The 26,776-nt window shown below is 36.1% G+C and overlaps 1 protein-coding gene across 4 annotated transcripts in view; it reads right to left on the bottom strand.

The window, feature by feature from the left end:
• Window positions 1–2,717: 2,717 nt before the first annotated feature.
• LOC110190041 (uncharacterized) overlaps window positions 2,718–26,776 on the bottom strand; it is a 43,622-nt gene continuing 19,563 nt past the window's right edge. For all 4 annotated transcript variants that reach the window (XM_020960347.2, XM_086834588.1, XM_086834586.1 and 1 more), the window contains 3 exons: window positions 18,641–18,759; window positions 14,527–14,636; window positions 2,718–9,486 (listed from right to left, as the gene is read on the bottom strand). In XM_020960347.2, the coding sequence (XP_020816006.1) occupies window positions 9,277–9,486; window positions 14,527–14,636; window positions 18,641–18,671 (351 nt within the window). In that variant the 5' untranslated portion in view covers window positions 18,672–18,759 and the 3' untranslated portion in view covers window positions 2,718–9,276. The remainder of the gene's footprint in view (window positions 9,487–14,526; window positions 14,637–18,640; window positions 18,760–26,776) is intronic.

The raw sequence follows: 26,776 nt of genomic DNA, 5'->3' as shown, positions 1-26,776 counted from the left end.
TCCCACTTTCCCATTTATCTGCCTCCCTTACTTTTGGCCATTTATTTTTTCTGCCCCCCAAAAATTCTTCAGCATCAAAAATATGTTTTCCCTTGGCTTTCCGTTGCCCTTTTGACTTTTTACACCCAGTGCTTGTCCCGAACATGGGCGTACATACACACACAAGAGGTTAAGACTGAAAGTCTGAAATGGGAAAGTCATTGGGATTTTCAATAATAGTTTTGTTTAAATTTCATTAGTTTTGGAGAAAAATAATATTAAAATATTGTGCATTGTTGGAATTATAAGAAACAAAAACATTTAAGTGTATAAGTACTATTTGCTAATTGAAAACAATCTGTTTTGCATTAGTTTTACAGTCATAATAAATCCTTTTGATATTCTATTTTCTAAATAAATATTTCCTGATTTATTATATTCTCTATATATTTAATGAATTCTAAAAGTGGGAGGTATTGATATATGTACTACCCTGCAAATATAGATAAGCCTTCCAATTTGGTAGGATACTTATTAAGGAACTTTTAAGCTCATTTTTATATTTCCTTCAAAAACTGTCTTTTCAAACTGAATTCTAGATGCAAAATATCTTTGGTATGTCAAGGAGTTACATTTTTCCTACCGAAAAAAAGTAAGTATTATAATGCAAGAACACGTCATCCTTTACCATTCCGAAAACAATGAGAGCTTCCCACACTAACGCATTTGTAGACAGACACACAGGTGACTAACGCATATCCCTTTGCGTGCGTGTCCTGATGAGTTGTCAGTTGTCGTCGCCTGCAATCCTGTGGGCTCATCAGCAGCTTAATGGCTAGGGCTATGTGCCTGGTATTGGCTGTGAGAAAGCACTCAGTTGAAAATATGGAAATTTGGAATGAAACTATTTTTTAATTAACTGCATTTTGGCATGACTTCCTTGTCTCAAGCCGTCCAACATCAGAGGAACGGATAGCAGCCAGATGGTGCAATTCTTGCTGATGTCAACTCCATTGCCAGAGGAATGGCTTGTTAAATGTCAGGAACACGCCTCACTGATTTTTTTAAAGTGAATGAGTGTGAGTGCAGGGCAGAAGGAAAAGAGGAACTGCAGAAATTTATCTAGCAGCCAGATTCGATTTTTCCTATTCTCATCCTGTATGAGACTTTACAGCATGAATCTGTTTTTAAATTTAGATTCATTTATTGTCACATTTTTACATTGACAACTTGTCAATTTCAATTTGTTTAGATTGCAATTAAAATTAAAGACAAAAATTTCTGCTATAATATTGAAAAAAAGATATAAACAAATTTTAAATATTTTTAAGGGTAGGTTCTTCAAAATTACCTTTGAATCGCATCTTAATTAAGAGAAGTTAAGTAAAAAATAACGTTCCTGATGGAAGCTTGCTCAAATTATTATGTTACAGAATATAAAAAACTCCATCACAATGACTCAGCTTTCATTTCAGTGACTTGGCAACGTGTATCTCACTGTCGAGGGACCTAACAGCGGCTTTCTTAGTTGTGTGTTTACCGACCTAAAGAGACCCAAGAGGCCATCAACTCCCCGCTCAAATGCTTCAGGTTTTAGTTACCTTCTTCACTTGACTAAACGGCTCCCAGGTACTTATGGCGGCAAGTGCTCTAGTGCTTCCTTTATTAAAATAAAAGTTATCCTTGGCTGGCACGTCTACTCCATTGTTACAGGCCCGGAGGCCTACATTAAAAGAAGTGGACAAAGTAAATTTACCCGAGTCTTTGCGGATCGCAATACAGGATCAAAGGAGGCAAAATCTTGTTAAGTTAATATACGATCATATAACTTAGGTACTAGTTTAAGTTGGGAAAACTACTTAAAAGGTGTCTAACAGATGTACTAACAGACCAACATATGTAATGAACCTGAGTTATTATAGTATTTTTTATTATAACTTGGTCATTAAAGTTTTTAATAAATTATTTTACCACATTATAAGATTTTATAGTATTTGCATTGCAACGCAACTGGGACTTAATTTGAAGGCAGAAACTGACGTAGAACATTCCGAGGAAAGGTACCCACAGTTGAGTGCATTAGTTTTCTATTCCACGACTTTACGGTTCCCATTCCCCTTTTATTATTGCTGCCACATGTATAGCATGCAACAAACTATTCGGCCAAGTTGCCAGTACTTCATTTGCGACTGCGTGTGTTGCCAAGTTTGTGGGCTCTGGAAGCCATTGCCACTTTTTGTTGTCTGCTTATCACGCATGCTAAACAAGCAGACGTAGGAGCCAGCGACAGGCAACAAAAATACAATTTGAATTTTGATAAAATGCAGTTGACTTTTGTTTGAGCGTTCCAGACCTAGAGATGGACTCGTCTTTTATACTCTAAAACGATAAGTGTACAAGAAATCCGCAAATTTGAGTTCTAATGCATGAAAGACAGCAGGAAAATTACTGGATCACTCAAAAAGTCTCCTCAATGTTTGCAAAATGCAATTTTTAAAAAAGTTTCCTACTTCCCAGCCTTCTAAACTTGACGGACACGTCTAAAAGTATATTTTATTTAGACTAGAAACAACTTCTTTCTACTTTACACACATGTATCGCATTTAAAATGCATCCCTAAAACACGGATGTTTGGTGTCAAGCCAATGACCATCTCTAGTAAAGTCCTTTAATACTACGGACTTGCCAAGGACAAGCAGTCCGCCCCCCTTTGCTTTTCCTCTGTGTGCGACATTCATTGATATTTTGGGCAAGCGTAGCGTAAATTCAATTTAAATTTGTGTAAATTGGCTGCAAATGCAATTTACAAGTCCGAGATGCATCTGCAGCTGCCTTGACTGCGTGTGCGGCAGCTTTTTTGTTTTAAAGTCAGCTGCCCAGGACGAGAACGTAGTCCACTTTTTTTTCTTGCAGGATTGAGAATAAATATTTAATTAGCTCTCATGATTTCTTGTTTCATAAAGGTTAAGTAAATTTCGTGATATAAATTTATCTAGCAGAAATGTGATCATTTTCAGACCATCAACTAAAAACAATTTGAGGTATCCACCTTTTGGCCAATACAGTTCATGAGAAGAGGGGTCAGAATATCGAAGCAGGGAAGTTTTCGCAAGGCTAGTAAGGCCTCCAATGAACTTCGAAGAACTCCTCAAGCTACTATTAAAACTTTGGGGCAGGTACGAGTTAACGCGATAAGCTGCAACAAGCAGTGGGAAACTTGCCATAGCTTTCTTGTTTGCGGGGTCATAAAGCAGTAACGAGTATCTTGAGTTCTCGCCATATAAATAGCGTTGCATATTGCCTTTAGTGATTTATGCTAGTCACTCGCAGGTGACCTTTAACCTTTTCCACCTTAGACAGGCTTGGTCTCATAGTTAACGTTATAAATTCCAACGGAGGGCAGACTGCGACTGCACGAAAACTCTAGTTGGTTGACCCGCCTCCTGAGTGAAGTCGGAAGTTAGGCAAACAAAGAGGAAAAATGTTTGATTAAATATGCAAACACGCTGACAGCTTTGTTATAATGAAAAACTGCATTTAAAAAAACTTTCAAAGTCCACCACTATCAAGAAAGTTACAGTCTAGTGTGCTCGACTGTGCGATACCTAGTACATTAAATATGATATGATATGGGCCTAGGCGCACATCTTCCCCCAATTAGCATATGACAAAAGATGAAACGTCTTTAATATGTTATTAGATGAAAACATAGAGAAAAAAAAACCTATAACAAATCAGGAAGAAGAATCGAAATCAAAGGGGTTTGGAACATTTTTAAAGGGGGTTTCAGTTCTAAACATTGAAACGATCTTTTAAAAGAGAGAATAAAACTAAATAGGCTAAGGGCAGAAACCAGGGTGAAAAAAAAATAAGTAAAGCAGTTTTCAGACAATAAATCAATGCATATCTTTCAATCAAATACATAAACACAAAGCAATAAATTAACTTAAAATATGCACAGACGAAGTTCTTATTCTAAAATGCTACTTTTATCTGCAATAAAGGTTAGCTGATTAAGTTATTGTTTGTATTCCGGAATTCACCTTTCATAAAACCCATGGAAAGCCAGCAGAGGACATCCGCATTGCTGGACTCTGATTTAAGCTGGCAGCATTAATCGATCGGACGGAAGACAACCATAAATTGCCCGACTCATTAATCTGTTGTCATTATTGGCTCTTTTTGTAGAGTCCATTGTTCTGGGCCTCTGGCAGTGCTAACATGGCTTGGTCCCAAGCCCATAATTGATTTAAATTACGCACGCACAGAGAGGGACACAAAGGCCATGTTTTGCAGGACTCTGCCGTTTGGGTCAGCCTCTATCTATCGATGCAGATAATAAAGTCATTACGGGCCCGTTCAGCTCTTGCACTTCCTTCTTCTATTGCCCTGCCAACTGTTGATTTGGCACAAGCCCCAGACGTGGTTATATATGTATATATTATGGTGTGTATGTTGAAAAACAAACAGTCGGAAAACGGTATAATTATGTGGCGATTGCTCGGAGGGGGAAGTTGGAATAACGAACATTGATTGAATGCCAAAACACTTAACCCAATTGGAAGCCATTGGCGGCAACCATTTGGAAACAGGAAGGAAGGAAAATACTCTATTTTGGCTATAACCGCTTTCTTTTTTTTATTTCTTGTCGTGATGGTCAAAGCTGACAAATGGCTGAATGGAAGCTTATTGGCAGCCACGCAGCACATTTCATGCTTAACCCAGTTTTTTTTAATTTTTTTTTTACTTTTGAAGGAAACGGTCTAGAGAACTATACTAAATACCGAAAATTTTGCGAGGGTTTCAATGTGCTGCTGTCTGCAGCATCTGCCTCGATAGGTTTGCTATATAAATTTTAATCTTCCTCGTCTGGCGGCTGGCCAAGGCCCAATCCCAATCCAAATCCTTAGTTGAAGCCGAGCCACAACGACGCCAAAGCCTCAAGGAAGGCATCATGAAACAGAACGAGACCGGCTTCCAATGCAAACAATTGTTGCTGATTTAACACAAACTGCAGGCAATCTTACTCGGGCAATTGTGCTGTGCCTCCGCTTTGAATATTTGTCAATATCCGAATTACAGTGGTTCGAACTTTGGAAAGCATACTCCTTTTCCATATTATTACTTGTGATACAAATAACTGGAAAATATGTGTATATATTTTATTTACATAATAATTGATGATTGGTCCGCTTAGGAAAGGTCTACTAAAAAAGCAATGCCTTACAAATTTCTTTGTAAATGAACGGAACAAAAGTACACAAAGAAGAAAATATTTGTAGAAATGAAAACATAAAAAATAATATTGAAGTCCTAGCACCTAAGACGGATAATAATTTTGTATTATAAATATGTCTGTATTATATATTCTATATGGACAACATTTAAAAGAAAACAATCGAAGTAGGCATATTTTAAAGAATTATTATCAATGTACCATAACATTTGATCTTCTTTATAGACGTTGATGCAAAAGAAAGATTTCTTTAAAATATATGTATCCGGAGAATTTACTACAATAATATTGCTAGATTGACTCGACTGATTATGCATATCAAGATAATATTTATATATTTTTTTGTATATACGTTATATATTTCATTGTAAAGTTAATTATTCCATGGGACCTAATCGTATTTGTGCCCTATATAAATATATGACACATTACTTGTTCTAGATCCTAAACAAAAAACTAATATTAAATTAAGATATCTAAGGCACTCTTCCTTCTGTACACCAAATAGTTTCTAAGCAAGTTGGTAAAAGCATTGATAATTATTTATAAATAAAGAATGACCTAACTTGACTTGGTTTTAAAGTATTTTCTCGAAAAGTAAACCTAGTCTGTTAAGTCCTTTGCGCCTATAATGTGTATGCTTGGGAGCAATAACCAATGACTACTGATTTGTAATTGTCAGTTGGCAGTCGACGCCATCGCAATGGTCTACTATGTTTGCCACTTCATCCATCTGTCTTAACGGCTTACCGCCCTGACATTATCCTGTGGATGTCCTGTGAGTCCGACGGCGTCGTCTTGTCGCCATGCTAAAGCAGCAGCTGTGTTGTGTATGCTTTGCTAATTGGCCACCAACCACTGGCGCCATCTTTTCACCCAACATCCCACAGTGATTGATTTGTTTGACTTAAGCCACGTGAATGTCCGTGAAACGCAGCGATAAACGGTGTAAAATTAATTAACCACTACACTAGAGTCGAGGACGAAAATGTAGAAGAGGTACGTAAATGGATTGCCTCAGCAACAACGCTTCCGGTCTGTGTGCTCCTGCTTGCTTGTGAGTTTCTCATAAATAAATAAATGACTCAGCTTACGACAGCACTCCCTCCGTTTTATGTACATACACTTTAGGCGACTTGCTCTTTAAATTCAATCTGTATACAGGTAAATATTCGTAGGGAACGGAAATAGAATAAATAAAACAATATATACCACGGTTCATGACTCGAAAAAGTGTACGAGATATGTTGTAGAATTGAAGCACTTAAAATATATATGTGTATATATGATATACATATGAATGAAATATATTTAAAACCCCAAGTTAGATATAGTCCAAAGGATTCCTACCATTAACCTTTCCCTCTACAAGGACTGGGTGCAAAGGGTTCAGACGTTTTTATCACATGAAGCGTTAAGGATTCCGTGTACATTCTCATCAATATCATATTATTGTTCAGCTGCCGACAAACAATTGAAAACAATACAAAATACTTAAGAACTTTTTTGCTCTTCAGTCCTTATTTATTCCCAGGCCGGTTCGTGACGTGTTTGTTTCGTTGTATGAGAAGACCGTGCGGACGCCTCAAGTATTGGCCTTGTGCCAGAAATCCCACCTTCTCAGTCCCAAACGTGTGTATATGGTTTCACCATTTATTTGTTGTTCGGTTTATGTTTACGTCTAATCTGGAGAGGGTAAGAAATGCTTTTTTGGTTATGCATATCTGCCCACTTTGCGCCTCGGGATCTTCTTTCCAAAAATGTCAGAATTATACCGCAAGGGCTGTCAGCTGTTAATGATGTGGGAACTTTTCGAATCGATTGTTTTTGAAAGGAAGGTGCATTATTTAGAAGAAATTATGTTTCTTTAATTTAATTTCAAACAGGGAGAAATAGCGCTTAATGCCTCAAGTTCTTAAAGATTATTAAGCTATTCAGACAAGAACTACTGCCGGACAGGGTATTGGGTATTGAACCCACACCCATATGTATATATTTGGAAACCCGAGAGATGGACAGAAGGGAGCACAGAAGCGTATTCCTCGGAATTTACGTGATGTACATTTAAACGCGACTGAGCAACCTGAATTATGCCTCCTTCTGGTGAAGCACTGGGAGTCACAGGTGTGTAGAGGGATTTTCGAACAGCTAAATTGGCATGGCCTTCCTAAAGGCAAAGGGAGCGCCTAGGTGAGGGCGCCCTTCGATATTTCTGGCTCGAATACGACGCGTCCATAAGCATGATGAAGTAACGGGAGGGAATCGCACATCTGCTGAAAAAATTGATTGATGATTGACGGCAATACAAAAAGGACGACGTATGCCTCTCACACATGCCAGTCAAGCGGCGAGGAGGAGGAGCAGGTCCTCCGTATCGAAACAGAGTGGGAGGAAAGCACAATTTCACTGGGGCCTATATATATATGTACATATGGATGTACAAATGTATGTACATACATTCGTGTCTGAGTGGGCGGTTGACAGCGTACGGGCATTCCTGTGTTTTGGGCCGGCACAAATATTCATGAGCAAAATGCCGTGTGCTCGTCTGCCGTCGAGACTCTGGATAAATTTGCATAAATTTGAAATTTTAAAAACTATACAGCCTGATGGAAATGATGACGAGAGCAGCACACACCTAAACACCCACTTTGAGCCTCACAAACAGAGCCATTGGAAGCGAGGCCCCATCACTCCGGGTGTGTTGTATTAAGGCATTAAATGTTTTTGAAATATCTGCCATCATGAAATGGGAACGGAAATGCCTGCCGAGACTTTTGGGTTATTATCAAGACCGTGAGCCAAGATACCTGAGAATGTACGTATCTCCTCATCGAACTTTACTCAAAATTAATAAATATAACGAAAATATTGTAATGATAATAAATATGTTGCTTACTATGCATTGGTGAGTTTCTTAAACATTTTTTTTAGTAAGATAAATGCTTTGACTGTCAGATAAACAGCACAACTTGTATTGCATAATTAAAATTTATACATTTTCGGAGTTAGATATTGTCCCGAATAAATTGTCTATTGAAGGTGAAAAAACCTAGACCCAGACTCCCTGAAAAAACTTTTCCGACTCCGGGCAAAAGCAGAAGCAGAAATATACGAAAGATTTGCAATAACCAACCAAACTTCACTATCTTCAGAGGATCAGATGCGTTTTAAAGGTATTAGAAATTTGTGCGATAGATTTGTCTAGTGACAAACTAGTGACTTAACTTATAAATATCAGGCAATTTGACGGTGAGAGCAGAAACTGAAAATAATGTTTTTTCTACTTTTATGGACGGTATTAGATATTAATATAAATAGAGGGACAGAAAAACTGACGGACAAGACTAATGATATTCCTAATAGCAGTTTCCTAATAAATTCAACAATTTTATTTAATCCTAAAATGCGATATATAGAATAATTGTACAAACATGTGGTACAAGATTAAACCAAATCGGTTAAGTAGAACTGAAGATATTGACCATTAAAAATCGTGGTTTTGAGAAAATCAAAAAAGGAAAACCATTGCAAGAGTAGGTGCAATATCCAAATTGCTATAACTTTAGAAATGGTTAAGAGCTTAAATCATTTTTAAAGATTGAATGATTTGGTGCATCAAACTCAATATATTCTTGCACTTATGAGCCTCTTAAAGGCAGCATTTATGTACAAATAAAGTACCGCATGTAAGTTTGTTAAATCAAAGTAGAGAATAGAAAAAAAGAGTTAGATTTACCTACATATTTTAACTCTAATTGATTCTGCCTAACAAAGATCGTTTTGGTATTAGTATACTTGACTGTTTCGGAGATTTAGGCTATAAGTTTTGGTTTGGACTGTGAGTCACCTACCAATTTGCTCGGACTAATTGTGCTCGACTCTTGTTTCAGTTGCCTTCGCAGTTTTCGCGACTGCAGCAGATGATCTGTTGCACTTGACAATGTTCCTCGATTGGTTGATGTTGAGTTTCTTAATGATGTTGTTGATGATGTTGTTGCTGACGCTGAAGTAGTTGCCGGCATTGCATGTGCTTCGCTGGCAACGGAATAAAATTGCTGTTAGCAAATGGCCTGGGTTTTGCCAAAATCCCGCTGATTTGGGTGTGAGTGCTGCTGCTGATGGCGTTGCAGCTGCAGGCGCTGGGTCAGAGCCAGGCGTGGGTATGGAAAACCAAAGGATTGCCGCTGCGGCGCATGTTGCTGTTGCCGGGCTGGATGTTGCTGCAAGCGCATGCGCCGCACGCTTACAGCGCCGCAGGGATGGGCAATCTGCAAGAGAATTGATGAGATTTTCAAGAGAGAACACAAAATGAAATATGACCCAGCAATATGAGCAGCAAAGGCCGCCACACAGATAATAAATAATATGAATGTTTAATAATGCCAAACCAACAACACCAATGAGCAGGGGATCACAACATCGATAGATTATAGATATGGTTCAAATCAAATCAAATCATGATTAACGAAAGTGTTCTTGCGGTATAAAGGAGGCTTATGAATATGTAGTATTAGCAATAGAGAAGTAGAAACAACATCAACAACAACAACATCGAATATAGAAAAACATCAATATATTGAAGTCAATAACAACATTAATTCTTAAAAGTAACTTAGGATCGCCCTCGAAATTGGTTCAAATCGATTCAACTTGATCTCTTTATCGATCTTCTGAATTATCGATCTCTTTGCATTCCCTGAAAAATTCAAGACTTTGATTATAGACTGTGGGACACTCAACATTCCGATACAAGTTTGTTTATTGCACTTACCTTGCCATATTTTAATACATTAGAAATAAAATTAACTAAATGTATGTGATTTCTATTGGGATTCGCATTATAAATACCATGCAGGAATATGTGAAAAAGCATTCATTCTTAATTAAATTAATAAATATAAAGAAAGGAAGCAATCGTAGTTTTTAAGACATCTAATAATGGCAGAAAATACGCTTCCTTAACCTAACTTAACACCTATTGTTTTGAAACTTGTTCTGTTGCTTTCTAATAAATGTTGATCATCGAATACAATTAAATTAAAACTGTCCAATACATATGTACATATGTATATGTATATCTTATGACCAGAGTGATCAGCATCAACAGTCGAGTCGATCTAGCGATGCCCATCTGTCCGTTTCTTCGTAAACTAGTCTTTTAATTTTTAGCTATATGAATTCAACCTTTCTATTATCAGTATCAGTCATTATTTCATAACAATAAAAATATTAAATAATACTTCGTTAGTTTTAAGCATTTATGCATAACATTTACGATTTCTATCATCTAAGGGTTTGTTTTCCCACTACAAACTATACAAACACTCAAGTGCTAAAATGAACTTCCTTTTTAGTTGCACCTAGAACTATGAAAAGTTTCTTTATTTCAAAGAATACTTTAGATAGCCACAGTTTTTAAAATAACTATCAAAAGAAAACCAAACTGATTCAGGCAAATATCTCTATGTATCAGGCACTTCTAGATATCTTAATTAATTAACAGATTTTTCGAAATAATAATAAAAGTGTCAGCCGCAGAAGGGCGTGAAATATCCAGCAGAAATCTCCTGTCCACTTCAACATATAATGTGGCAATATTTTTTTGTTATCTTAAATTCCTCTTGGCCGGAACACGAGGCATGCACACTCTCTCTCACTTCCTTTGGCCGGGCTTTTCCAGAGTTGCTGTCGTCCTAGTCTCGTTTTTTCCCATTTCTTTTTTTTTTTTGGCATCCGCCAACACTTAATTAAAATGGCATCCGGCCGAGGCAGAAAAAATCCTGAGCGGCCCCAAAATGCTTGCCTTTCGCTTGCCCAGCAACGAACCTACCTACCTACCATGGCATCCATTGGTGTGAGTAAGTGAATTCGTTTCCCGCTTTTGGCCGTTGATTGATATGCCAATGAAGCGAACGGCGAGCTCAGAGCTCCTATTCCACGAACACTCTCTAGAACATGGCCACGTCCAGACGGATCCTACAGAGTCCAAGAATGCCGAAAAAACCTAGTTCGTTAGCTCTTATGCAAAGCGGGACAATAGTGTACACTGCGGTCCAATCGCCGGCGCAAAGTCAACAAATGCAGATGGGGCCAGATAAATTGCCAAACTGAAGCGTATAGCCAAAACCGGCTTCAGGGCCGATACCAAAAGCACGGCTTCTGGCTCAGTTAGTTGCGGTTCGGACCGGCTAAGGCCTGGCCATGGTCAGCGTTTGTCTGGAATAACAACAGAAATTTTTGGCTTCTTTATGTTACTGGCCCTAAGTTAAGGTGAATAAGAGAGAGAAAAAACTCAAAAAGGTGGAGCAAAATGACTTTATTGACTTTTACAATACCCTTTCCCCGGAATATGTTAAAGATCAATAGCTAAAAATATTTAGTTCCTTTGAAAGTTTTTTGAATTAAGTTGCAGCGAAAGACTAACCAAAAAGACTAATATAATAATATTTAGGATATATCCTAGTCTTAAACTTAAGTAAGAACATTTACAAGTCGTTGATTTTCCACAAGTTTCACAACTAGCCACAAAATCCATTCATTCATGAATTGTGCTACATCAGGGGGCGAACGTGATTAATTGCAAGCTGCGGTTAAATCCTTTTTTGTCCTATTTCCCTCATTTTTCTTTTTTTGTGTATTTGTATCCGGTACCCATGAGGAACAATGGTAATATAAATTAGTGCCAACAGATAATTTATCTAATAGGCAGCAAGTATTCATCTCTTGATCAGCATCTCTAGGTGACTTAATCTAGTTATGAGCACAAGTGTTTTCATTCAAATGAGAAAATAAGTTTAGAGACAGTTTTAGAATTAACAATGTTTATCGGTTACGAGTTTGCGTTTTGGTAAAAACAAAACAAAACTATGAGTATTACGATCTATAATAATTTTAACATGTTTTACTTTAAATGAAAAAAAGGAAAACAGAAATAAAAATCATATTAAAATTCAAGCATTGCACAAATTTACATTTTTTATTTTCAATGACTATCTTGATATTATTTTATTTATAAGGTTAGTTTAGTTTGCATAAGATGAGTATGCTTTAAAAGGGATCTTATTATTTTGAGGTGATATGAACTCAATAAAATAAATTTATTGATATCTTGTATGTACATTTCATAAAATGTCAAATTAATATTGAAGCTTATTGAACACAAACGCAAAAGAAAGTAAATTTTAGCACCGTCGTAGTGTTTATATAGTTTCAGTTTGAAATTGATCCAATTTATTCGTCAAATAATAGAGAAACTAACAGAAGTTTGTATTTGTTTGATTTAATAACAATTCAATTTTGATCAAATTTAATACTTTCTTTTAAAATCATATTAAATACCTATATTCCATCATTTATCCACACATTTTATTACTTAAAATTTACAGTTTTCAGATACCGATTTATTTTTCCTTTAAAATGTATAATAACTTAGCTAGTCTCGATTTATTTTTAGGAACAATGTGCCTATGACAGCTTTAAAATATAGTGTTCTATCAATTCCGTCGTATGATGATGATAAAACAAAGCCTATTGAAAAGATTTATTCAGATATGTAGGGACTAGTTTTGAGTAGAAATCCGACAGTCAGACAGATCGAATTTAAACTTGTAAACTCAAATTTTATGATTAAAATTGGAACTATTAGACAAACAACCTATAATCATAGGATATTTTCCAGTAAATATATGGTTATGGACATTTTATGCTTTCATACAAAAAAGGAACTACTTTTGCCACTGAAATCCCGACCACGCTGCCACCTACTCGCATGGGAAATTTGAATATGTACAAAAACACGGCGCATAAGATTCAGATAAAATGTAACTGCCAGGTGCCACGAAAGTTGAGCGCTGTTTTAACCATTTGCAGGACCAAACACAGCTTGAATTTTTATTTACATTTTATACTGTTTCCCCTTTTGCAAGCCATCGTATTTCGTTTTCGCAAAACAAAAAGGAAAACTTTCCAAAAGAGGCTCAAAAAGAAAACTGAAAGTCATATCGCCCAGGGGGGATGATTACTATATTTTCTGCGTAAAAGTAGTCATAGTTGAAGTGGAATACAAATTTGTTGAATGAGGAATGCTTCTCTTTTATCGGGGCACTCGATAATTTAATTAAAGGAGCAGGAGCAAAGTGTTTGTTAGGGAATGACCCCTCCCGATTTAATAAAACGTCTCTTTATTATGCAACAGGAAAATGGTATCCGTTCTATCGTCTCTTTCTCTCCTCTAAACAATGGAGCAGAGGCCGAGAACAAAGGTAAAATTCCTCTGTCTCTTCCTCAAGTTTTAATAAGTAGCACACATGCAGCAAGCAAGAGCCAACTTTTTGCCACACAGAAAGTCATTGGCAGTGCACTTGGATAGAAAAGGACTAGACAGGGCTAAAAGTTCTGAACGAAACTCGAGTGAAAAGAAAAACTCTTTCCTGCAACCCTGCCGGGCCTAGGCTAAGAAAATGTAATAAATTTCTACACAAAAACAGCCACAAATTTCCCTCTGAGTGTTTGTTAGGGTAAAACAAAGAAACGATGAAAACAAAAAGATGAGGCAGAAGATGGGATGGGATTGAATGGACCGGCAATCTATCCATCTATCTCGTTGGGGTTGTGGTGTCGTCTATCTGTTTCCCCAACATTGCACAACATTTTGCATATTCAATAAACTCTTTCTTGCCGATTTGTGTTTAGTTTTCCTCTCCTTGTGAGTATTGTTTTGTCGTTTTATGTTCGATTAAATAAAAGTTATGAATTTTGACAAAATATATTACAAAAACTCTGCTCGACCAAACTAAATATCCGCTTTTAAATTAAAATACCCATCTGGCAAGAGAATATTTAACAAGGAAAAACATATGTTTACCTATTGCATTTACACGTTTACACATGTTTATTTACAACAACTAAAACTTAATTAAGCAAACCGGTAACAAACATAAATCAAAGGTTAAATAAAATAATATATATATTGATTTAATGGCAATAATCCGATAAGTCCCAAAGCAATACATTTTGTAGGTGTAATTTGCGTAAATGGCGATGAGTTCTACAAACAACGAAATCGTGGGCTATATAATGAATTATGTACATGCAGGTTAAAATTGTTGTACAATTGGCGGAATTAAAAATACTTGCTAGTGTGCTTAATTTTGTGTTTTTTAATTAAATTTCAACAATAATTTACTCGATTGGGTATCATATCAAATTATAAGGCAATCTATATAGACAGGCAATGTGCAGCATTTAAAAATTAAAAGTCTAACTACTTTATGGCAATGGAATTACGTAAAAGGACATCTTGCACTTACCCCTGTTATCGATTGCTTGTCATTATAGAGCGACGTTTGGGCCGTCGATGTGGGCGATGTTGCAGGTGTAGCGGAGCTCTCCGGACTGAAGTATGTCAGAAAAGCGCAGCCTGGAAAAACAATCATGAAAATATTACTTAATTATGTTTAAAATAATTTGTTCCATTACACACTAAATGGTTACAGCGTCAGGAATGAAAAAAAACAACACAAATATGGTTTGCGTGTAGAACGCGTCAGCGTGTTTAGCACAGTTTTGTGGCCATTTTCATAAATCCGTGTAATTTTCCCCGCCTGCCCTGCCTGCCTCCATTTGTTTGGTTGTGGTGGCTCTGAGGTGTTGTCAGGTCGGCAGGGACCCTGTCTCTGGTCCTCATTAACTGCTCAACTAGCACCTATTTCCCGGAAGGACGAAGGGCTAAACCCGATTTAGCAACACATACAAGCCGAGCTATGACATGTGGTCATGCCCCAACTCTGGGTGTTCCTGCCTCCCGTGCCTATAATGTTTCAACGACTGTCTGTCCCCTAGCTCCAGCTCTAACCCCTAGCTCCAGCTAAACCACTGCAACAACAACAATTATATTTAACTTTTAGCCAAAACGCGCGCACGTTTAGGCGGGACGGACTACCCTGTTCCCTGTCTTTTCCGGTGGCCTTTTGTCTGGCCGCTCAAAAGGCCACAGCATGCAACACGTCAAAAGTTGAACGACAGGCGACCAGCAGCAGCAGCAGCAGCAGCGGCAGCAACAACAATAGGAAACGGTGCAACAGCAGCAACCGAACAACCTGCCAACTGTCGGCGTCACCGTCGCCTAACAACATAAAAATTGTCGGCACATTGTTGAAATGCCAGGAAATTATGTGCAGCTCCAAGGGACGGGGACCAAATGCGGTGGAAGGGTGATCGCAAGGGGTGAATACCAGCTGCCAGTAATTAAAATGAGCAATTCACAGAGTGAAGCAGCAAAAAATAAAGGTTGACCAGACCTGTACCTAATGAGTTTATTAATTAAAAATCACCCCCGTACTTCGGCACTCACGTACATACATATGTATGTGTTATGTTGCGTGACATAGAAGAGCTACAGATTATTTCGGCATTTCGTGTAGAGATTTTGTTGTAATTGCTTTTCAGATTATATTTTATATAGATTTATATTTGTATTATCTGTAGGTTGGAGTAAGGTTTCAAAACTGATGTTATTAATATATGTTTCTAATCATAGCGTCAGTCTTAAAATCATAACATTTTAAGCAATCAAATTTATTATTAACATTATTTTTTGAATGATTCATTTTACGACACAAAACTTGTTCTTTTTATATCCGCAGGTTGGTGATTTAAATGATGAATCTCATTGCTAGAACCTCTAAAGAGACCTTGGCGCTGCCTTGAAGTTCTCCTTAAGTTTTTTAAATTTATTAACCCACATAAACCACTTTTCTGGTGAAAATGTTACTCATGGGGCTGTCGTAATGTCCCGCAAAAGTAATATTACAAGTTGCCGTTCAAAACTTTTCACATTCAAAAGGAAAAATGTGGTTTCATATCCTATTTGCAGCATATCAACTTTCAGTTTGAACGCTAATGAATCATTTTTACCAACCGACTAACCGCAGGAGGTGGTCGGCCGGCGCCATTCATCGCAGGTCCTTGGAGAGGCCAAGGGTTACGCTTTGCTTGCGGTTTGCAGAAACAATAACCAAAGTTAATGGTAAACAAAAAAACAAAAGATCCTTTTATACACTTTCTATAATATTCATGAACAACGTATTATCACAGAGATTCAAGACGTAAATCATTTTTAACAAAAAAGAAAGAAATTAACTTCAGTAACCCACAGTTTGTAGTTGAATGTACATTTTCATACCCTTGCAGAGTATTATAATTTCAGTCAGAAGTTTTCAACGCAGTGAAGGAGGCACCTTCGACCGTATAAAGTATATATATTCTTCATCAGCATCAACAGCCGAGTCGATCAAGCCATGTCCGTCTGTCCTTCTGTTCGTCTGTCCGTTCAGTCAGTATTAAAGCTAACTGAATGAAACTTTGTAGTATACTCTGTATACTCTCAATCGTATATATGTCGGACCGAGCCGGAACGGACGACTATATCATATAGCTGCCATAGGAATGATCGGAAAATGTTTACAAAAAAATTATAACATTTTCTGTTTTCAAAAGATTTTCATCAAATTTCAGATATAGCCATTTTATTAAACTCTACAATTTTGCATAAAATTTTATGAAAATCGGACTACTATATCATACAGCTCCCATAGGAACGATCGAGAAATTAATACAATTAAATTTATAACTTTTTTAGTTTTCAGCTGATTTTCATCAAATTTGAGGTATAGCCATTTTATATAAGTCTTAAATTTTGTGGCAAATTTCATAAAAATCAGACGACCTATATGATGCCATACAAACGATCGTTTGATGTAGAGGAAAAATGCAAATCTGTGAATGTAAAACTGCAAATATAATATGTATAGGTGAATGAAATGAAAGCAGGTATTACTGCATTGTTTTTTAAGATAAATATATATAATTTATATTGTGTTGATTCCTAGCCATCGAAGTTCTATCTGCAAGGTAATATAAACTTCAACGTGCCGAAGTTAGCTTCCTTTCTTGTTTTAATTTCAATTTGATAATTGTGATTAATTTGGAGATCTATCGAAGAATACTTACTGGAAGTGTACCATGAGCACCAAGAGTGTGTGCAAGGCAAAGACATACATATGTATATGCAGAATTACAAATCAGTTTAGGATCGTAAAAAGTGATATGCTTATCGAAAGGACTTATTCAAAGAAGAGATTGGTTTACTATTGTGGCTGTCGGGCCCGGGCTATACTAGATCCCTAACGGCGCCTCAATTATCTCAATATCAATAAATATTTAATAAATAGGATTCTGACTGTGCTTTCCAATTGGTCCTTTAAATGACACATTTTCCTTATTTGTTTGTATCAATATCAAATCAATAAATACCGGCCGTTTTAATAGATTTTCTACGCTCTCTCAAGAGCGCTTAGAAGAGAGGGAAAGGAGAGAGAAAGATATCGATTCACTTTCTCTCCAGAGAAAACAGCTGTTTTGAAAGTGTGGCCAGCTTAGCCATTTCCCCGTTGGCCTATTACAAAAGTATCATAAATATTCTAAGAGTTTGACCAAATTGCCGGCTTGTTAGCCTTCACTGAATTATACACCTTTAATTGTGAGAAACAAAAGCCGAATTAACAGGACAGAGCTTAAACGTTCTAAAATTGCAAAGGCCTTCAGGTAAATAATTAATAGCACGTGTTTAACAGCAACCCCGTCAACTGTGTGGTTTTTACTTCCTTTTCAAGTATTAAGTTATTATGTGTTTAAACCTAAATACGCCTCCGAGGGCTGCTGATGGTGAGCGCCAAGCGTTATGCTATTATTGAGAGTAGGGCCCATTAAACCGTCTTGCCTTCTGCATACACAAAAGGAGCGGTGCCTTCGTTTATATGTCTTAAGTGCAGCTTTGAGCGGCTGTTATTCTTCGGTGCCCACCATTTCCATCACACAGGAAATTGTTATCCTTGATGGAGTTTATGTTTAAGGCCAGGTAAGTGGGTAATCTTCAAACGTTAAAAGGAGCTCGCTTAATAATTGATTTGTTTGAGGCTCTGTTTTAGTGAGTTCTCCCACCACATCGCTTTTAGGTACACAATGAACATTTTAGCAATTAGTGATGTATTAGAATGTATTACTTTGTTCTGTTTAAAAAAATTAGTTGGTTCAAAAGGATTGTAATTGAAAGTAGTATAGAGAATATCGCAGTTATGTATGTGAGTCGCCATTCGTATATGATTTGTTGTAGCAAACTCAAGATATGCATCAAATTGTGTTTTTAGGATCCTGAACTGCATATAAAGTTCCAATAATTTTCATCTGAGTTTTATGATGAAAAACTTATAAAGTTATATGTATTAGTTACTAATTTCTATTTTATAACATTACTATGGTTTGCACACACTATTTTATATTACCATTTGGGTGTGGAATGTGCTGTTTTACCTTTTATCTTAATTCGTTAAAATGTTGTTGGTTTTCTTTAATATTTATACTTACTGGCAATATGCTCGTTGTGAAAGGCCAACATGATCTCTTCGCTAAAGTAGTTAGTGTTTATAAACTATTCACGACTTTAATACACCACTTTGTAAATCCAGTTTAATCGTCGATTTTATCTGTAAAGAAATATACAGAAATCTTTATTACGTTTTGTTTCTTAGTTATTTTTATATATTGTAATAAAATAAAAAATATAGTAAATATATATATTAAATATATTAAATTAAAAATCATAGATTTTTTTTGTTTTTATTCATTAATTGTGGATTGCTTTTTTTACCCTTGCAGGGTATTATAATCTCAGTCAAAAGTTTGCAACGCAGTGAAGGAGTTACCGCCGACCATATAAAGTACATATATATATTCTTGATCAGCATCAACAGCATAGTCGATCTAGCCATGTCCGTCTGTCCTTCTGTCCGTCTGTCCGTCTGCTCGTTTCTACGCAAACTAGTCTCTCAGTTTTGAAGCTATTTCAATAACATTTTAAAGTTAGTCTTCTATATACTTCTATAGTCTATAGTCTTCTCATTCGTATATAAGGTGGAACGGGACGGATTTTGACACCGAAAGTGTAAATGTTCGTTAAGACCTAAGCATAACAAGGACTTGTCCAACACATTCGCATTGGAGAGCATTGGGAAGAAGCGATTCTGCAGCCATTTATGCCGAGTCATATAATTTATTTTATTTATTTAGAACTTTACAATACAATTTAGACAAACTAATCTGTCAGATTTAAAGCTATCTGCACACAACTTTTGGTATCGCATAGAAAACGTCACCAAACTAAATAAAAAGCCGCCTTGGGGTTTATCGAAGTTACAAATATTAGTTATAATTACATATTTCTAAAATGTTTTTTATATTAAAACGTTTCTCTTAGAGTTCACAATAAAACTGTACACTACATTTACCAAATATGATACCTAACGTCTGATGCCGCTTAAATTCCCACAGTAAATCTTTAATAAGGGACCTTAACGCACTTCAAGTAAATATCGATTTATTTTCTTGCTAATTTTCCGCTCGTTATTGCTATTCCTGCCCCCAACAAGAGAATAGGCAACAGGACATCACACACGTGGGCCAATGCTCAGCTGCTCCTTTTTTGCCATCAACCAAAAACAAAAAGCTTTCCAGTTAGCTCCATCCTTCTCTTTCCCGTCCCTACTGCTCGCTCTGGTTGCCTTGGCTGTGTTTGTGTTGTCTGCAACTTTTCTGACCATTCAACCAAAATAGCCCAGGACATTGTAACAAAAACGTTGGGGGCTCCACGACTGAAGGGATGATGTTGATGATGACGATGACGATGACGATCGTTCACGTCGACAGACTTCCTGACTTGCTGAGTTTCCTGCCCCAGCTTGCTGTTTTTATAAGCCAAACCAAGCCCGCCGTCGACTGCAAAAAAGTTATATGGCTGAGCAAAAGACACATGATGAAAAGGTCTAAGTAGGGTATCCCCGGGTTCGGTCACAATAAATTACAGTGCTGGGCTTGTTTGGTTACTTGAGCAAAACAGAAAACTTTGGGTCTACCCGGAGACGGATTTGCATTTACCAGGCCACACCTTCAATTCTGACCCCCAAGCCCGAACAATTGGTTGAGCTAAACGTTGGTTGAATGTCAAGTTAAAATGTTCAGAGCCTGGTATCAGTATGAGCCAGTTTAAAGAGCTATATGGAAATTATACAATTAGTTTTTCTTTTAACTCACACAGAGTTTTTTTTTAAGTTAAGGTTAAGGTGCACCGCCTTAACCAGATATTGAGAAAATGTGTTTTAGACTCCCATTACCAGCTCCTGATTAGGGAGCAGCCCATTAGCAAGGGAAAGGAATTTCATTGTTTTGGCTTTCAGTTGAGCCCACATATATCTTCATCTCATACTCATGGCTAGGTAAACATAATGGAAATTTCGTGTAAACAATTCGCATGCTTTTAGCTTTACCCCATTTACATTGTAGAGGGTAGAGCAACAAAAGAGAAAGATCGTTAAATCTGTGGGAAATGAAATGAAGAGGTAAATTTGTTTCATCAATTAACACATCAACATTGAGTTTAAGTCATTTTTAAGAAAAAAATTGTTGACTTTGGTCAGTTTTAATAATTTGTATGGATACTCTTGCCCCCATTCGTTGGGTGCTTTTTTATTTGGCCTTCAAATTAATCTCGGTAAGTCCTCATTTTGCCTTTTTGCACTTATTTGTCAAGCTTATGAGCTTAAGCAGGACTCTGTCATATAAAAAGTAACGAGATATTGCTAAGTAGATACAGATATATGTATATACTTAAATGCACTTAGAAAAACAAAAATGTTGTTACAGCAGATAAAAATACTATAAATTTATGGCTTTCAAATCAAGAACTAAATCAATTTTAGAAGGTTAAGAGGAACTGGATTTTGATTAATTTTATGTATATGTATATACTTAAATGCACTTAGAAAAACAAAAATGTTGTTACAGCAGATAGAAATACTATAAATTTATGGCTTTCAAATCAAGAACTAAATCAATTTTAGAAGGTTAAGAGGAACTGGATTTTGATTAATTTTGAAATCAATTCTTTTCATTCAATATAACAACACAAATTTTAAAAATAAAAAAATAAGAGCAGTATTATTTCACATGATTTTTTAAGATATTTAATATTCGGTTGATTATATGACATTATATGATTATTTGCAAATATATATGCAAAGATAAAGCTTGTTATTTTAAACTAACCTAAAAAAACAAGAACAAAAAGTCCTGTTGACTGGTTTAATATGTTTTTATTAATTAAAATAATATTTCCAGGAATTTTGAAAAACTACAAGTAAGAAAGCTGCACTGGAAACACTTTGAGATATTCGTCACCTGTTGCATTAAAGAAGAATTCCCAACAGGAAATTTAGATAAAAACTGATGGTAACCACATAGGAAGTGGTTTTTAAGAGGACCTCTTAAAAAAGAGCTGTAAAAATTGTAAACCCTAGAATTTTGAACATTGGGTCTTATAGTTATCTATTTGCTCTCTGAAATTTAAACTCGTGTTTAAACTGTTTTATCTACTTCTATATTAATATGGTCAAGTCCACAGTACAGTTTTCTTTTGATAACTACTCATATAAGCCGTGTAATATTGTTATAAAAATAATATAAGCCACAAATTTGCCATGGTTCACCCTAATGCCTACAACAAAAAAAGGAAAGGAATCTTCTATATGTAGAAAGCATGCGAAAAAGCAAAATTAAATATTTTAATTACTTAACCAGACCATTGCCAGGTATAACGAGACCTATCAAGCCTGATACTCACATATTTCCCGGATGTGTACGGCACAACCTCTACACTGGCATCCACACACACACACACAGTCCCCAAATAGGCCGACTTGTTGGGTTGCATTTGTGCGGGACGGTTTGAATAAAAGCGCCTACTTAGCCTTTAGTTTCAAGTGCACGGCCACTCTGGAACTCTGCTCTGCTCTCAGTGCTGCCCGTCCCCATCTACCCCACTCCTCCCCCTTGGCCCAGTCACTTACCATATCAGGCAAATGCTCGAAAGGAGCCACACACACCTGAAAATATCCCTGATGGGTGAGGCTGTGTGAGTGGACCTGTGCACGAGTTTCGTTGAGTCCTGGCCGCCGTTCATGCGAGTGCTGTGAATCAGTTGCCACCACCCAACGAGTCCTTGTCCGCAGTCGCCCACGAAACCCAACCGACTTTCTCTGTCACTCGTCCGCCTCCCTCAATCACCCGATTTTCCCTTTCTCTGTTTGACTTAACAAGTCGTCGGGCGGCGAGTAATTATGAAAATTTCCAAAATGAGCTCTCGTCCTGCCTGAGTCCTGCGTTCAGTGTTTTGAAAGTTGAGCACGAGTAATTAAAAATCTCGTAGTGTCGCTGCTACTCAGTTCCTGGCTTTATATCTAACTCGTATCCCTACCGAGATCCCTGGCATATGTATGCTTATTAACTGTTGTTCCCTGGAACTTGTAGGTGTATGTTAGGTAGCTATATGAATATAAATTAAATTCGTTGGTGTTTCCTATTTGCTTGAAAATATATACAAGCACTACCGCCTTGTTGAGCTCCGTCGGCGAATGTGATATGTGTAGGTAGACAGGCTTTTAATTAGAAAAGCGGAAAAGCATTAAAATGTAAAGCATTTTTCTTTACAAAAGCCAAGTCTAACTGCAATTAGTTTTGTTAGCATCCGCAGGTTGGAGTGTGCTGACATCATAAACATAATTATGAGTTAAATGTGACATTAAATGTAAAACATGATATATGTTACATATATTTATGTTTGCGGAGTAGTCGACTAATTTCAATATCTTTGCAGATTCGACATCATGACATAGCAACGTTCTTAAGATGAAGGGGAACGTAAACGGAAGATATACTAATTTCTTTATTTCTTCTTTATTTATTTTTTAACAGAAGTTTATTTAAGTTAATTTATTTTTATTTTTTTATTTTTAAATTGGAGCAGTTTTCATATTACTATATCATTAAAAATTAGCAAACCATTTATAAACTTCGCCTTCACAAAGTTCAAAGACATGGTCGTTTAAATGGCACTTACGGATGGACTTCGGTTCTTCAAATATTTATATGATATCATAATTTAGAATTAAGAAAAAAGAAGTAAACTTTATTTAATTGTATTTACTTTCCAAAACAGCTTTTTAATATGCCAAATAGTAAGACTATTAATAAAGTTTAAATAAATAAACTTCAACTTAAAGAAACTTATAGAATTGTTCCGCACTCGGTTATTGGTTCTAATCAAAAATATATTTGTTAAGTCGCTTTTCATTTCTTCTCTAGTAATTATTTTTCCTCTAACCCAATCTGTATAGCATGATTTGAAATTTCCTTAATATTATTGTAAGATTTTCATAATCGAAGCTATTGTTCAAAACATTCCTTTCACGCCAAAAGTTTTACTAGCAATAAACTTAACAATTTATAACTCGAGTGGTAATCAAAGTGTAAAGATTAATCCCTTTGTTCAGATTAAGATAGACCGCAAAATTAATAATTAACCAACTAATAATTTTGTTTTTTTGGCAACATGCATAGTTGCTTTTGGTTAGACGACCGTTTGGTCATTTTATTTTATCCAGAAGCAGACCAAACCCAGACGGATGACTCCTGGGGCGCGGTGGTACAGAGCATAAATAATTAAACCGCTTCTATACACAAATACTGTTTGAGCTAAAAGGAGATGTAACTAACTATATTTGCGGTTTCCCCTTCTGGCCAACAATGGACCGCAATCATGTTATATGAGCAACGAGGTAAGACAGCAAAGGAAGACCAACTACAATAACTTTAACATATCTATTATAATAACAATAACATACATCTACATCAGAGACATACATTTGTTTCTCTAAGCAAATCTCAATTAGTGTTTAGCTACTTTGACCCTCAAATACAAACAAAAAGATTAAATCTACAAACTTTTACAAAACTTTGTATTTAACTTTTGTATATATAAACGGTATTATGAGTTTAGAAAAATGTTTTTAAATATTAAAATATTCTGTATCAACATCAAGAGCCAACTTGGCCAAGTCGAAACTTGATTCACATTCTATGAGGTTTAAGGATGACTATTATTATCAGTTAGTATAATAATTTGAAATCAACATTTACATTAAAATTTCAATATGAATAACATGAATACATAAGTAAACAAACAAAAAACTTGAAATTGAATCAAATAACTTGTTAGATATTAATATAAACAATAGTATATATATTTAAGTAAAAACAAGAAAGGAAGCTAACTTCGGCACGCCGAAGTTTATATACCCTTGCAGATAGAAATTCTATGACTAGGAATCCATACCATATAAATTATATATATTTGTGTTAAAAACCAATGAAGTAATACCTGCTTTCATTTCATTCACCTATACATATTATATTTGCAGCTTTTCATTCACAGATTTCCATTTTTCTTTTACATCAAACAATAGTTTGTATGGCACCTATATGATATAGTCGTCCGATTTTCATGAAATTTGACACAAAATTTAAGACTAATATAAAATGGCCATACCTTAAATTTGATGAAAAGCAGCTGAAAACTGAAAAAGTTATAAATTTAATTGTATTAATTTCTCGATCGTTCCTATGGGAGCTATATGATATAGTAGTCCGATTTTCATAAAATTTTATACAAAATTGTAGAGTATAGTAAAATGGCTATATCTCAAATTTGATTCAATTCTATTGAAAACTGAAAATGTTAAATTTTTTTTTGTAAAAATTTTCCGATCATTCCTATGGCAGCTATATGATATAGTCGTCCGATCCGGCCCGTTCCGACATATATACGAGTGAGAGTATATAGAAGGCTAACTACAAAGTTTCATTCAGATAGCTTCAAAACTGAGAGACTAGTTTGCGTAGAAACGGACAGACGGACAGACGGACAGACGGACATGGCTAGATCGACTCGGCTGTTGATCCTGATCAAGAATATATATACTTTATATGGTCGGAGGTGCCTCCTTCACTGCGTTGCAAACTTCTGACTGAAATTATAATACCCTGCAAGGGTATAAAAATAATACAAATTATAAGATTTTTTTATATATTCATTTTGACTTGTGCCGTAAATAAGGGTTACTATGATACTATTAAAAAAATAAATAAAGTTATTGCTTTAATTTAAAATTGACATTTTTAATGCTACCATAAGCGGATTTAAAGCTGCCATAGATCAACTTATATAACTCTTTACGTACTCGCTAAACATTACTTTTGCTGAAATAAGTTCCAACGGTCTCTTTTTTTACAATATTCTCATCGGTAAAATACATTTTCACACAATGGTTCAATGGTCCATTGATTCCAATGGTCACGTATGATAATAACAACCAACGAAAAATTAGAAAAGGCCAAAAGTGTTACCAAAAGGAAGGGAGCATGACCTTACACCTTGGGCTAAAAAGGTATGAACAAAGTGAAAATAAACTTACACAGTAAATATGGAGAAAAAGCAGGTATAAGAATCTGAATTGAGAAATAATAATTAATAGTATACAATCTGTAGAAAATCATAAAGAAATTAATTTTCAAAAAATGTTAAAATCAAAAACATTTTACAACAAAAAGTCTTTGAATCTTATTCAAATCGCTGGAACACTTGCTTAGAACTATATTCCTATTCCAGGATCAGCCGAATAATAAACACGTTGAATGGTAATCAGGATCAACAGGGGGTACTGACAGCTACTGAGAAGATTAGCCATATTTAAAAATAAGTCTATATTTTGCATGATTTATTTTTTGAGAAGATAAAGTACTTCACACAGTACTTTAAATTAAAAATTTATATTTTAGAACTTCCACTGGACTGGGCTGGTTGTGTTCCAAACTTCTGGTCAACTTTGGTGTATACTCCAAGGATAATCAGCAAATCAACATATACATGTGTTCTCAACATTAAAACAAAACGTAACTGCAATTAACAATTTAATTTCCGCTTTAACGGTTGCGTTCTCATGGAACTTTAAATGTCTCAACCTTTTGCCGAATCCCCTTTTGCACACAATCATACATACGTATGTATGTACATTGCTTTTAAGGACAAGAATGGTGGTTAGAGAAGGGGTTTGGGTAAAGTCTGGGCAGAATGTTAACAATAACAATGCCGCAGCAACAATTGTAATGATGAAATAAAAGTCAAGTGAATACAATGGCTTCGAAAACAACAACAACAACAACAACAACAACAACAGCCAATGCAAAAGCGGCAAACCAAACATGAAACTCACTCACTCAGAGTGGGGCCAAAGCGGCCCCAGAGTTGGGAACGGAGAATGGGGAAACGGAAATACGACTACACCTATTATCAGAATGGTCCCTGCCTCTTGGCTCCCTCACTTTTACCGCCCGCCAGGACTTTGGGCCGGACTGGTTGCTGTTCGTTCTCGTTCTCGTTCACGTTACATGAAAGGGCAACTTTGTAACAACAGCACAGCCGAATACAACAAATCCCGTACACAGTTTTATTATAAAAACCAGAGGCAGAAATCGGTTGATAGACACCCAGCTACCCATCATAGCAGAACATTTGCAAGTAGCTGAAAGTAGCTGCAAAACTTCCCCCAATCGCCG

Source organism: Drosophila serrata, unplaced genomic scaffold, assembly GCF_035046125.1.
Source record: "Drosophila serrata isolate PLE 108 unplaced genomic scaffold, ASM3504612v1 contig_272, whole genome shotgun sequence".
Taxonomy (NCBI): domain Eukaryota; kingdom Metazoa; phylum Arthropoda; class Insecta; order Diptera; family Drosophilidae; genus Drosophila; species Drosophila serrata.
This window is presented reverse-complemented; position numbering and strand designations above follow the sequence as displayed.